The sequence below is a fragment of the Phaenicophaeus curvirostris genome, chromosome 5 (assembly GCF_032191515.1).
Source record: "Phaenicophaeus curvirostris isolate KB17595 chromosome 5, BPBGC_Pcur_1.0, whole genome shotgun sequence".
Classification (NCBI taxonomy): domain Eukaryota; kingdom Metazoa; phylum Chordata; class Aves; order Cuculiformes; family Cuculidae; genus Phaenicophaeus; species Phaenicophaeus curvirostris.
In genome coordinates this window covers 21,163,968-21,178,405 of record NC_091396.1, presented here as the reverse complement: position 1 = coordinate 21,178,405, position 14,438 = coordinate 21,163,968, and the positions used below count along the sequence as shown (strand labels likewise).

The window sequence follows — 14,438 nt, the reverse complement described above, 5'->3', positions numbered from 1 at the left end:
GGAGCTGGAGTTATGCATAACATTGATTTTGTCGAGTGCTTTTTAACTTGACTGGTTTTCGAGAAAGCCGCATGTTCTTAAACAATGTGTTGTACTAGTTTGCATCTCTTTTTTTGCATCTAATAAAGGTTTTGTCAGAGCCTTGGAGACTGTCAACAAGTCAGACACCACAGCAACACATTGATCTAAAGAGGAACCCTGAGATGATATCTTGTGGTGGAGGATTTGGACCTGTATGTTTGCTGAATACAAGTATCCTTTTAGAAACAGTTTTATTTTGATGTACATGTCTGAAAATTTCTGATCTGTAATACCTTAATATTGTACATCAAAGGTGCAACACATGCTTTTAAATGCATGTGTTTAATGCTTTCCCATGATGCAGATGTGTTCAGAAAAATCTGCATCACCTTTTTAGCAAAACCAGCTACAGGAATGGATTATTCTTAAGTTATCATGGTTATCAAATACGATACAGGGCTCTGTAGCACAGAATCTGATAAAGTGGAGGCTTTTATCACATTACCTTATGCCGAGAGCTACACAGTGATAAATGCCTTATCGCTTAAACTAGATTTTAAGGTTGGGATTTGTAAAAAGTAATTATACTTGACTTGTTCTTTATATTTACTGATTAATTAAAATGTGTTCATGCTTTTCTCCAAATTAAGTTTCTCCACATTGTTCTGCTTGCCCTCTTAAGGTGTGAATAGTGGCTAAGTCAAGAATAAAACCATGTTCTACGGCTTCTGTAGACTTTCAAGAAACTATTAGAGATCTTACAAGCCTTTTGACTTGCTGTAGTAATTTATTGTTATTTGAACATGGCCATTGATGAGGATACTATTGTCAACAAGATCCGTAAGCAGACTTTATGGGGCTATACACTAATCTGTTTTCAAAAAGCATTTATATTGAAAGAACAATGAGAGGGATCAGAGGACTTCTCTTTGCCACGCAGACATTAGGATGACAAGTACAGTGTAATTTGACTGGTTTGTCAAGCTGGAAGTTGTAGGGTGTGTTTTGTTTTGTTTATTTATTCATTTGTTTATGTTTCTGATTACAACTCTTAGTAGTTCCTAAAGTTTGAATGAGTAAATTGCAATATCGAGGACGCCTAGTTATTGCAATGCTGCTCATTCATGAGAAACAGGCTTCCTCCTATAAAGGCAGTATTTAGAATCCCCTAAAAAGCGTGGTCTGGAAATAAAGTAGGTTTTTTGCTTCAGGAATTTTTAACACTTTTTCCCTTTTGTTTTCAATAATGCTGCATTTACTGTTCCCTTCTTGCTATTTCTTCATTCCTTTACTTTCCTTCCTTCATTTGTCTGCCTTTCCAGATAACTCTGATTGTATTTCCCTTCATAATTTCTTTTATGCTCAGAAAAGCTGTGTTTTGGTTTGCTGAACTAGCCCAGAGATTGAGTATTTCAGGCTTTTTTTAAAGCATTCTGTAGAATATAGCCACCCTGTAGCACCAATGGAGAGAAGACTGTCAGTCTGTTTAGCAGCAGTGGCAGCAAAAAGCTTGAAGGCTGTGGTCATGTGAGTTAGAAAAGAGTAAGTAGGATTGCAGCAGGATAGCCTGTGGTTAGTAGGCGTGCTCTAAATATAAAATCAGACTGAAATTTTGGACACTTAATGTTGAAATTGGACCAGAGCTCTGATCATGGTAGGGATGTTCAGAGTCCTGTCTTTACTGTAGAGTTGGATGACTTCGCCTTTGGGCAAGTTTTCATAATACAAGGCTTATATACGTATTTATATACTGCATTTATTTACATCTGCAGAGTGATCCCATGAAATGGGACATTTTAAATCTGCAACTGAACTATGTTATTCTTTGCTACTTAAGCACTGAAGCTGTATAGCTGCTTAGGACCATACTTTGATAGGAGAAGGTCTTTGAACAAGTATTCTGTTTCAAAATGCTAAGGCTGGAAGGTATTACACACATACATTCAGAAAATGTTGATTCCATGCACTTCAGATAAGACCAAAACCATTTCCTTAAGTGTAATCAATCTTCAGAAATCTATTAAATGTGGAAGCTTAATTTTAGCTTGAAGAGAAATTGCAACTGGTTTTAAAAACTGCACAGTAGGAATTGTGTCATTATGTATAAGATAATTGAGGAATGGGAGGAAAAAGACAAAGTTTAGAACTTGTTTTTCTCTTCCTTCTTCCCTTAGGTGGCTGATGATGGTTATGGTGTTTCTTATATGATCTTGGGTGAAAATTCCATCCATTTCCATGTATCCAGCAAAATATCTTGTTCTGAGACGGTAAGGTTCAGTCTTTTCTTATGATTTAATAAATCTGTTCTGATAACCTGCTTATAATGCTGTTCTACTCATTGTCTAAAATAATTTAGCGGGACTTGCAACATACAGTTGTATGGTTTTCTTTCTCTGTTTTGTTGTTTGGTTGGTTTTTTTGTCTCCACTTCTGTAACTATAACAGCTTTATGAATCGAGGAAATCGTATTCCATTTCACTTGTGCTTTCAAGCATAAAGAAAGTAGGTGGCCCAACTTCATCTTTACACGTGTGTAGATCCCTGGGAGTTATGTAAAATTACTCGTAACTGTCCCGTAAATAGTGTCTCCTGTTTTTTGTTATTACAGTTTTAGTTTGACTTGTCTCTGGCTACAGTTGTGGTGACAGAGTAAAATGTAAGCTGCCTATTACTTAAAGCTTCTTGGTCTAAGTAATACTGAAAGAAGCTGGCCCGTGAGTTGTAATCTGTGCTTGAGAAACGTAATTGATCAAAAATTTGTTGGAATAACACCCTTTATAAGAATGTAGTTCATGTCACCTATTCTGTATCCTGCTATTGCGGAGGCCTGCTTTGAGTGAGCTTCAGTTCTTCTCGTTTAGATTTTTGTGACTTTAACGAACTTCCTGAGTTTGTTCAGGATCACGTAGCTGAGCTAGTTTTCCTTTTTTGACCTTGACTTGTCTGAGAGATCTAGGTACGTTTGGTTAATCATTAAAGATTAGGAAATACAGCTTTGTTTTTTCATAGTTCAAATTGTTCTTCTGATACCCATTTGTATGTTAAATTTCCTGGGTTTTTTACTTACTAGTTAGATCAAAAGTCCATACAGAAAAGCCAACATTTCATATGTGTAGTTTCGATACTGGTAGGGTCTTTGTAATAGGTCCTGTACTGTAGCTAATAATTTATATTTATAATCTCAGTTTCTTCCTTGTACGATTCATCTGACACTTAGAATAAATGGAACAAATTAATTGTTTGTTTACGCTTAGATAATTGCGATTTTCAATAATGCTTTATGTAATTTTTCAAAGACAAATTATTCAGGATTCTGATAGGAACTCAAATACAAAATGTTTTTCTATTCTTTTAGCACTTCTGTTTCCAAACAGCCTTGTTTTCTGAAAGCTAGGTTTTGAAAAATGTTGCATAAAAAAAAAATAATACTGAAACCCACCTATTTTAAAGTAACAAAAAGCTATAGATGAATTTGATTTCAAAAAAAGATCATCTCAGTTCTGTCTGTAGGAAAGTGAATGCATAAAGAAGGACTCATTAGTTAGTAATAGGGTAAACTTGGATTAATTTGTATAACATGATTTTTTTTTTTAAATCCCCATTTTATGCTAAAACATATGCCCTTAATTCCTTAAGCTCCAAGATTACAAAATGCTAAAAAGATTCCTTCTTTTGCCTAAAAGATAACTGTTGATTCACTGTATAAGTCTCTGGTTTTGTCTTGTTTGTTTTTAAAGGATTCTCATCGTTTTGGAAAAAACATCCAAAAAGCAATGGTTGACATCATGGGTTTATTTAACCATAGTAAAAACTGTGCCAAGTGATTTGCCGTATTGGTGCCAAGCAATCACCTGTTGTTGGAATGGGAACTCTTCTGAGACAATGAGAGCAAGGTTTGTCAAACAGTAACTGGAGAAGCAACTGAGTCAAGATCTTCTTCATCATCTACAAAAACCTTAGCAGTGTATCAAATTTTTCATTATTTTTTTCAGTAGTTTGGAAGAATTCATTTCCACAAAGGATGGCTTTTGAAAACTTGTGTGTTTCTAGGGATGAAGTATAGTATCGCTGCATGAAGTCATGTATATTCTAATTCCTGCAATTTTTTCTTAATTTATATACATTTGCTCTTTTATTACTTATAATTGTTCTACTTGTATTCCAGAATCAAAGGGATGAAGCACACTCTTAAACTCAAATACTAGAAAAAGTTAGATTTCTATGTGTTAATAGTAGAATGTTCTTTGATGTCTCTGCTGCTTTATGTCAATGAAAGACAAAACATGTGGCTGTTTACCTTCATTGGTTTTATGGGTCCTTTTTTAAAGGTAAATTCTGTAAAACAAAAAAAAAAATATTATCCACCTTGGTATGTCCCACTGTAACATACCGGTTGTAGATTTTGGGGGATTTGGAAGAAAAATAAACATTGGGTAGTGATACATGAGGTAGTAAAATGTGTCACCTAATTAGCTGGTGTCACATTTTTCTTATCACCTAGAAGCATGTTTGCCACATCACTGATTTTTATTTCCATGTAAAAAAAATTGGGCCTGTGCGTTTGTTCACGTGAGTAACTTAGAAGAAGATCCTAAACCCATAAAAAAAGCTTATGCTGGGAGGTGAGTTTACATTGTCTTACTGGTGAAGGAATGCAGGTCTAGTCTTCAAATTATTTTAAGTTGATGTGGCGTAAGTAGACTTGAATGTGTTGCCATACAGTGCAGTTAGGTTTGAAGCTGTAATGAAATGCTGCCATCTTAAATGGCAAAGATCAGACCATAGGAAATACCGGAGTAACTTTGTTTCAGAGCTATAGATACTTATGTGTTTATTTTGGTGAATAGTATTGGTGGTCATTTTGAGGTAAAGAGTTTCTGGGTCCCAGTGAATGGCAATTTTGTTAAATGCAACCTGTTGGATAGCAAGGCTGTCTGCAGCTTGTCTGCTTTCTGCCTGGAAGGACCACTATTACATTGCCCACCATCTACATGAGAAGGGCGAACTAATAAGCTGTGGAAAATAACTCCAGAATGGGAAAATCCTGGCCTTCTCAGACTTATTCCAGGAGATGCTCTTGATCAAATGTTGTTTCTGAAGGGTACAAGGAGGGAGGGAAAAGCTGTTTCACTCAAAAAGGAGCATAATGTTTCCAAGTGCAGTATTAAAATGACTGCTACAAAAGCCAGTAGCTGTGTGCATGATGCTTCTCTTCCCCAGGCTGTGTAGGTTTGGTTAGTTTTAACATCCTGCAATGCAGTAAAATGTACCTGTTATGCAACAATTTTTTTAAAAAAAGGAAAAAAAAAATAGGTACATGGTGTTTAATAATACAGTGAATGCTGCTCCAGAGCTATGCTGATTTTAAAATGCCTTTTGGGGTTGATAGAAAACTTCTCATTAGATTTTGAATGTTTTCTGGCCAGTATTTCTAACTTCCTATGCCTCTTAATATTTTGTCGTTTGTTTTGTTGGTTAGTTGGTTGATATTTTTTTTTTTCCAACTCTGATGTAACTGTTAAAACAGTTGTACGTGTATGGTTGAGGTAGGATGCACACTTAAGCAAATGTATGCTTACATAAAAGTAGGAATCCTTACAGGAACTGGCCAAAGACATTTAGTATTTGATTAGGTAGTGTGTGGGGAAAGTACACTTTGAAATAAGCCTTACTGTGGCTGGCAGGCCTGGCAGTTATCAAGCTACTGCAACAGTTTTATAATGATGTGTTCCTTCGGAGCTGCAAAAATAGTACATGGTTTACTTTTGTTTTATTTGTTTTTATTTTTAATTGACTGCTGACCAATCTATGTTTAAATTAACATTAGGGCTTGTAGGGTTTTCTTAAAAAAAAAGTTTAGGTTTAACTCTCAGGTGTAAAATGTTTCAAGTCTAATTGTAGTTAGCACAGTTATCAATGCAGTTGTACATTCTTATAGAGCAAGTATAATTGGCATAGAAAACTGATTGTTATCATAAATGTTTTGAACATTTTGTGGTATTGAATGCATCCTAAAAAAAAAAAAAAGGATAGATAATTCCTAAACAGATAATGTTTTGTTTCATTTTCTTTAAAATGCCAACAGCATGTAAATAATTTTTTGTTATGTAAATCTTAGAAATCCACAGTGAATGTAGGTTATTAATAAACAAATAATTTAAATCTTGATGTTCAATATTGTGTACATAGAGTAAGACTGCTTGGGATTTTTTAGCTCAAAAGCCATAGGAATGTAACTGAAGTTGCCTAGACTTGAATGAATCTTCTAGTACAGATTATCAAGTAAAATGTTCTTATTCTAGAAAATCTATTAGTTTGCTACTAAAATCTTGAATCACTTATTCTCAATCAGTTATTTAAGGGCTTAAAGTTAGGGTTGAGTAGATGGTAAAAGTCGAGTTGGGTGATAATAATTTGATCTGTTTATTAAGTAGCAGTGTGGATTTGGTGGAATACCTCAAATGTGTGTTTTCCACATTTCTTGTTTCAGCAAATTCATGCCAGAAATTAGGTGCATGTAGAGGCTGGAATTATCCAGGATTAACACTTATCCAAACTAAATATTCTTTTAAGAGTTGGGGGGTTTTTTGAAGGACTGAGGAAGTGTGTGCCTTACCTTGAAAATCATGGTTCTAATGCAGCCTTTGTACCGCTTTGTTTTCTCTTGTAAAATATATTAATTTAAGCTAATTTTTTTTAAATCTTGTTCAATTACTCTTGATCTGTGGTTGGTTATTTATATCCAACACTTTGTCTCTGTTTTCTACCCTCTTCTGTAACTTAAAAAAAAAATAAAATTTCCCAGTTACCACTACTATTTGATATCTTCATCTTTTTGTATCTTCATCCCAGCTCCCTTGCTGCTGTTTCTGTACTTGTGAAATCATTGCTATTAAATTCTCTTAGGAGTGGTAGTAACAGACTTCAGTTTGTTTTAGTAGTAATTTATACATATCTTGCTAGTTAATAGGGAATGTGTTAATGAACAGTTTCCAGGTTCAGTAGAAAGTAGAAATAACGTAGGTCTTACTTTACATGAGCTTTTTTCATAAGATCAAAATAACTGCTGGAATGTTTCTGTGAAACAGGCTGTAAGGTAGTGGATGGCACTGGTTTGATCTTTACCGTGAATAATCTATAGAATATGAATGGTAAGGAAGTAGAGAACTAGCATAGGCACAGAAAGTTAACATTTTAACAGTTATTTGTTTATCTGAAGAGTCCCAGTACCTGAAAATAGCGTTTGAAAATTGTACCTGAATGGCCTTTGAAATGGCATTATAACTGAGGAATATTTTGAAATGGTTGAAGAGGGTTTGTTTTTTTTTTTTACCCTTTAAAGTTTCACATAAAGTTTTTTGAGTTGTTGTTTAATATTAGAAAAACCTCACCAAACAACAACAACAACAAAAATGCCACACAACACACCAAATAGTTAGCTTGCTACCTTTCTGGATGTGGCAGCCTCTGCTACATGAAAGCACATTCAATTTCATGCTTAATCTCTTACAATCAGGAACTAATGCTACTCTATTTCAAACATATCCCCACCAAGGAAATTTTTAAATTTATATGTTCAATCTGAACAAAAATGCTGTATGGAAATTTTCTAGGAACAGAAAATCCTGACTTATTTTGTTTTCTTTCTCCTCTTCCCTTTGCCTGTTTTTAAGGGTGGCAAGTTTAAGATGTCTTGTACTCAGAAAATGTTGCTCTAGTTGCACATGATGCATGGGATTAATCAGCTACAGCTGAGATTAATGAACTCCTATTGGGAAGTACTAGCCTAAATACCTAGGTTTCATCTAGCAACTTTGAGAGAGGAGATGAAAGTGTGGGTTTCTTTATTTTTGTTCTGATTTTCGTACTGTTGTGGCTCCAGACCTGGGGCTGATGGAGTGGAATTTTGTAGCCAAAAGCATAAGGAAAAATTGACTCCAGTTTCTTCTTGGATAACTGATGAATGGTAGCTTGAATTCTTTTTTTGATGTTGCTGTGGAATGTTTTTAACACACAAAATTTCCTAAAAATGAAGACATGTATAAAATGAGAAGTCCAGGTTCGATTTCTGCTTTCAAGGAAAATCATATTTTATCTTAAATGGCCTTGTAGATCTGAAGTGTGTTCTAAACTCAGTCTTTATGGCACTGGGGTCACAATTCCAAGGTTTGCAGAGCAAGTTGTAGAAAAGTGCCTTAAGAGCAGTTGTCACTCCCCAGTCGTCATCTGCATGCCAGATCATGGCAAGTTGTCACTCCCCAGTCACTGAAGGATGAGCACTGGCTATGGGAAAAAGGGTCAGAGACATGCCCTGTACTGAGGGCTCAGGGTGCAGGTGAGTCCTGGCCTTGGAAATGGGTGTGGTGATGTGGGGTGAGGAGAGAGGGCAGCCAGAGCTTTGGGGTGGGGCTAGTCTCCTTACCCTGGCCCTCCTCACCTCATCCCACACATGTCCCAGAGCTGGTAGTGGTTGATGCACATGGGTCAGAGAGACTTGGAACCTTCAGAGGGCTGCAATATCCCAGTCCAGTCAGGGGGACATGGGTAGCTTGACTTTACCTATATTGCCTTAGTCTAAATCCAGAAATAGTAGTAATGACAGCGCAGGTGATTCTTAGCTTATGTCTTTTTAATGATGGCCTTGTGATACTCCGGATGGAGGTGTTTTGGCTTACATTGTCTATAACTGGGACTAATGACTTAGGGAGTACAATTTGGTCTCAGTGACTACTTCCTGACAGAAACTTAAGCCAATGTTGGTTTAGTTGTGTAAGTGTACTACATTGAATTTGATCCTTTTTTTTTTGACTACTAAAGCCAAGTAGCAAAATCCTTATTTAAGTATGAATGCTATTACTGTGTTTAAAGAACACAAAAAATGTGTTTTTATTGTAAAAGCACCTTACTTGTGTTTGCATGGTGGTCTATATTTCCTGAAAGCTAGATTCAGAACCCCAACAACCTCTTCCAGCATATGCTTTTAAGTTTCACAGTTACATGTTGATTGGATTAATCTTCAGTATTAAGCATACATGTTGTTTGGTAAAAATTCTTTCATTCACTTCTAGACAGAAAAAAACTGAATTAGATTTTCTATTTTATCTTTAATAAAAAACCAATAACACTTGACAGTCTGCACATGGCAATGGAGAATCAGGTATTTCTTCACAGAAGATCAGAAATAGACAATGGACTTGTAACTGAGATATTTAGTCAAAATAGTCCTGTTAGTTTTGAAATCTTTAATCTGGAAACTGCAGTAATTTATAATCCTGTTGAAGAAGGATTACGGTCTAGTCAAGACAATAATTGATGCACTGTAAATATGTTCTTAGATCACTTCAAGTATCCACCTACCATTGAAAATCAAAATATAATGATAAAAGTTGAAGTACATCCACATGGAAACAACAGTTGCAGTGATGAATTCAATCTTCCAGAAGAAGCTGAACACATGCACTCGCCTAATCTGCTTTCAAATGGTATTACTTTTAATGGCATTCAAATGGTATTACTTACATTAAAATTGTGATGTCCCAACTTCAAGTATTTTCTCCCCTGAAGGAACAGTCAATCAGAATGATACCAGTAAGATTAAGTGAAATAGGATTTTTTAATATATTCATGCTCATTTGTGATTAAATGTGGGAAATTGACATATTAAAACTTATACGTGATCCACATAATTATTAATGTTATGTCATAAATCTTATACTAGAACAAACTGTGTAGTAAATACAGAAATAAATTTCTCATTTATATTGCCAGAAGTAGTGTAAGTATATGGTTCTGACTGCTATTCTTTGTTGTCCATGTTATAAACCATATTTTTTAATGGCTGGGTAGTTATTTTGCTCAGTGGAAAATCTTACCATGTCACAAATATACCCACTTTGGTTTTACATATTACCGTCTGCGTTAGCAAATATTATAACAGGTAATTGCACATAGAAAAAAATAAGTGAAAAACTTTTGCTCTCTAATTCCACAGATAACACACTTGTCATCTTAAAGTTTGTAGTCCAAATGAATTAAAACATAACTTATTTACAGCAGTAAACTGTAGCCTGTATTGTTAAATGTCCCTCTAATAAGTAGTTTCCTAAGAGAGCGGGGTTTTCCATTGCCTACAATGTTTGGCATTTTTTCTATATAGTTTGAAGTTACATTTTCTATGTTGGATCAATTACTATCTAGAAAGGTAGGCAACATAAAAACTTCTTGTGATGCTTACAGGACTAAGTCCATCTGCTTAATGCAGGCTATTCACATGTAAAATACTTATGTGTCCTTGCATCTTTGTTTATGGCTATCATCTGAAGAAATCTCTTAATTTTTAAATTTGCACTGTGGCTGCTTCTAGAGGGGCACTGAGGTTTCCTCTGAGAAGCTATCTTGAGATAATTAAGTACACTAGTTGAGATTTTTTTTTTCCATGAAAATATTTTGACTGACAGTTCTATGCTCACATTAAAAAAAAATCAAAAGCATTAAAAAATAAAAAACAAACTCACAAAAATAATTTGGTTGAAAATTAGATCTGCTTTTCTCTTGTAGTATTCCACTGAGGTGCCAGGCTGAAACCAGGTGGCAGCTGTGGGGCTGGCTGTCTGGCTGTGCAGGAAATCTCTTGTCACAGAAATCATTGCTAACACTATCCAGCCCAGTGTGCTTCCCTGTGGCATTTCATCCTGAAGTGCTTGAGGTCTACCGTGATGGTTACCTTAAGAATTTTGGTTTTCTTTCTGATTTCAGGTTATGTTATAGTTCAAAAGTATCTTTGGCTTGGAAGGCTGTTCATGCGCACATGCTCAATATTATCAGTAGTTCTTTAGTAAAGGAGACTTTCAATCTTTTGAACCATACATAGGATTGAAAAACTGGTGGAAGCTTCTAGAAAATAAAGATGTGATGAAGGCATAAGAGTTGCTTTCTTCAGAGTCAAGTTGAAGATAATGGAAATTTATTAGTCTCTGTACAAAGAGCTAAACATGAGATCTGGTCTTTCTGACCAGCTCTCTTCCTAGTATCCTTACAGTTTATTACACTAAATCAGAATGTTTCCTTAATCTGCCCTGTATCTTGAAGGTATTAGAACAAAATTCTAATCAGGTTATAAATAATACTAATGAAATTACGAAAGCTGACTGGTTGTTTCTACACTGCTTGTTTACCCTCCTAAATAGCTGTCCATATAAAAAGGAAGTAGAGTACACACAGAGAGCAAATTACTTAGTTCAAACAATCCCAATTCTATTTTGAAACTAGAACATAGTTCACATCTGTCTTTATTCCATTTTCTGTTCATTTGGTTTGTTTTGTTTGGTTTGTTGAAAATACAAATTAAGTATTAAGTGCGATGCTATTATAGTTGTAAATGCATTAGATCTTAACCATAACTATATACTGAGCTGAAAATGCAGAAATCATATCCAGGGTATGTAATAGTATCTGATAATGCTGAATAACCACAGCATTTATGTGCTTAATTATGTAATGAAAACATAATTTGACTTCCAATTTTCAAGGTCACTTTAAGTCAGTTTTTTGTTTATTCATTTGGCTTTTATGCATTAAATTATTTTTTAAAGTTATAAATAAAACATTATTTTCTTCAGGTGTTCGAAATCATTCATGCCCCCAGTTGCAGGTGAGAATAAATATATTTCTTCTGGTCAATTTAAAGGAATCCAGAACAGTACTGTACAGTTAAAAAACTTGACCAATGGCTTACATGTGAGTACTCCAAGTGATTTTGGGGGACTCTATTTCCCCTCTAGTCTTACAAGCCTAGGTAAGGATTTGAATAACTATGTAAACCCCAGGATCATTGAGTCCACCCATTCCAGTCAACCATAAAACCATGCCCCTCAGCACCTCATCCACCCAAGTTTTAAACACCTCCAGGGAAGGTGAGTCAACCACCTCCCTGGGCAGCCTGTTCCAGTGCCCAATGACCCTTTCCATGAAAATTTTTTTGTCCCAATATTAAGCCTAAACCTCCTGGCGGAGCTTGAGGCCATTCCCTCTTGTCCTGTCCCCTGTCACTTGGGAGAAGAGGCTAAACAACCCCAGCTCCCTCAGCTGCTACTTGTAAGACTTGTTCTCCAGCCTCTTCACCAGCTTTGTTGCTCTTCTCTGGACACACTCCAGAGCCTCAACATCCTTCCTGTGGTGAGGGGCCCAGAACCGAACACAATATGCTATTTCTCACAGCATTCTGCTTAGGAAACTGTCAGCCTCTGGACTGGACAGGGTGGAAAACTGGTTGGATGGCCGGACCCAGAGAATAGTGTAAATGGCATTAAATCCAGCTGGAGGCCAGTTGCAAGTGGTGTTCCCAGGGCTCAGTGCTGGGTCCAGCCCTGTTCAATGTCTTTATCAATGACCTGGATGAAGGCATTGAGTGCACCCTTAGCAAGTTTGCAGACAACACTAAGCTCTGTGGAAGTGTCGATCTGCTGGAGGGTAGGGAAGCTCTGCAAAGGGATCTGAACAGGCTGGACCGCTGGGCAGAGTCCAATGGCATGAGGTTTAACAAGGCCAAAGGCCGGGTCCTGCACTTGGAGCACAACAACCCTGTGCAGTGCTACAGACTAGGAGAAGACTGGCTGGAAAGCTGCCTGGAGGAGAAAGACCTGGGGGTGTTGGTTGACAGTGACTGAACATGAGCCATCAGTGTGCCCAGGTGGCCAAGAAGGCCAATGGCATCTTGGTTCGTATCAGAAACGGTGTGACCAGCAGGTCCAAGGAGGTTATTCTCTCTCTGTACTCGGCACTGGTGAGACTGCACCTTGAACACTGTGTTCAGTTCTGGGCCACTCACCACAGGAAGGATGTTGAGGCTCTGGAGAGAGTCCAGAGAAGAGCAACAAAGCTGGTGAAGAGGCTGGAGAACAAGTCTTACAAGTAGCAGCTGAGGGAGCTGGGGTTGTTTAGCCTGGAGAAGAGGAGGCTGAGGGGTGACCTCATTGCTCTCTACAACTACCTAAAAGGAAGTTGTGGAGAGGAGGGTGCTGGCCTCTTCTCCCAAGTGACATGGGACAGGACAAGAGGGAATGGCCTCAAGCTCCTCCAGGGGAGGTTTCGGCTGAACATAAGGAAAAAATTCTTCACAGAAATGGTCATTGGGCACTGGCAGAGGCTGCCCAGGGAGGTGGTTGAGTCACCTTCCCTGGAGGTGTTAAAGGGACGGGTGGACGAGGTGCTGAGGGATATGGTTTAGTGTTTGATAGGAATGGTTGGACTCCATGATCCAGTGGGTCTCTTCCAACCTGGTGATTCTATGAAAAAAACCCAAACTAAAATCTGTAGTGGCATCAAAATCTCTTTTATTGATTCTATAAGTGATTCCTTGGTATAAAACACTGATTTTTAAACAAAACATGCTTTATTTTATGTAGTAGAATCTTCCAGTGATATCTGTGGCTTACCGTAGACTAGTGCTTCTGTCTATGATGAAATAGTAAGTATGCATGCAATATGTTATTATTACTGCAAGAATCTCCCCAAGTGTTGAATGTCTAAGATGGGATTTATTCTAAGCGCCGAAGGGTAAAAGGTTATTTCAAATGCTGTCCTACCTGATTAGGTCACAATGGAGGAGGAAAGGAAAATGTTGCTCCATAGGTTTCCTACACTGCCGCATTGTGGAGGAAGGAATCTGTTTTCGTTCCCATTGGCTCCAGTCTAATTGGCAGACAGGAGCTGGCTTCAGTGCAGGGCAGTTACGGAGTGGGCTCTCCTAGACTGTCTGAACACAACTTGCCTAGTTGCACACTGCCAAATACCCTCAGGAAGCTGATTAGTATTTGAGTCTTTATCATATGTGCAGTGTATATAAAGAAACAGAGCTGAGGACAACAATCTGGCTTTAACATTAGCATTCCCTGCTTATGGAGAGATGTTCTTTGCAGCTTAATTTTTCTGTTAAAATGCTTGAAGTTTTCAAACATAATTTCACATGTATGTGCAAGACCAGCTATAGAAATTCAGGTATTTTATGAAAGGGAGATTTCTGAAAATTACTGTCATCAAGAAGTCCCACTTAGTAAGGGCTGTATCAAGAATCATAAGGCAATTCCTTGCTTGGACTCACAGTCTAAATTTTATCAATATTGGTAGTTTATATATTAATATGTGTGTGTAAAACATATTATTTGTATTTAGCAACTGGAAACAAAAAAAAATCAGTATGAATGTTACTTCACATGAAGGAAAAGTCATGATTTAAAATCACAGCTAAGCAAATTATATGAAACATGAAAAATTACAATGGCATGTTCTGTTTAGGGAATTGAATCAGAAGCTAGCACATCCTTAACTAGCTAGAATATGCTCTACAAGGATCTGTGGAACAATTTAGAGAACCAGAAATCTGTATCACCTCTGTTGAGGAGCTACAGTGTTAGCTCTCA

The 14,438-nt window shown here is 36.9% G+C and overlaps 2 protein-coding genes across 3 annotated transcripts in view; one reads left to right on the top strand and one right to left on the bottom strand.

Annotated features, from left to right (window-relative positions):
- The window catches only part of CPT1A (carnitine palmitoyltransferase 1A), a 39,670-nt gene extending 34,361 nt beyond the window's left edge, over nt 1-5,309 (top strand). Inside the window, exons 17-19 of one of the 2 annotated variants that reach the window (XM_069857815.1) lie at nt 129-233; nt 2,196-2,288; nt 3,759-5,309. In XM_069857815.1, coding sequence (XP_069713916.1) covers nt 129-233; nt 2,196-2,288; nt 3,759-3,845 — 285 coding nt within the window. In that variant the 3' untranslated portion in view covers nt 3,846-5,309. Of the gene's footprint in view, nt 1-128; nt 253-1,392; nt 1,464-2,195; nt 2,289-3,758 lie in introns of those variants that run through there. The other variant, XM_069857816.1, reaches the window with a different exon arrangement.
- Nucleotides 1-14,438, bottom strand: part of GAL (galanin and GMAP prepropeptide) — a 214,352-nt gene that overhangs the window by 152,838 nt on the left and 47,076 nt on the right. The window lies entirely within an intron of this gene.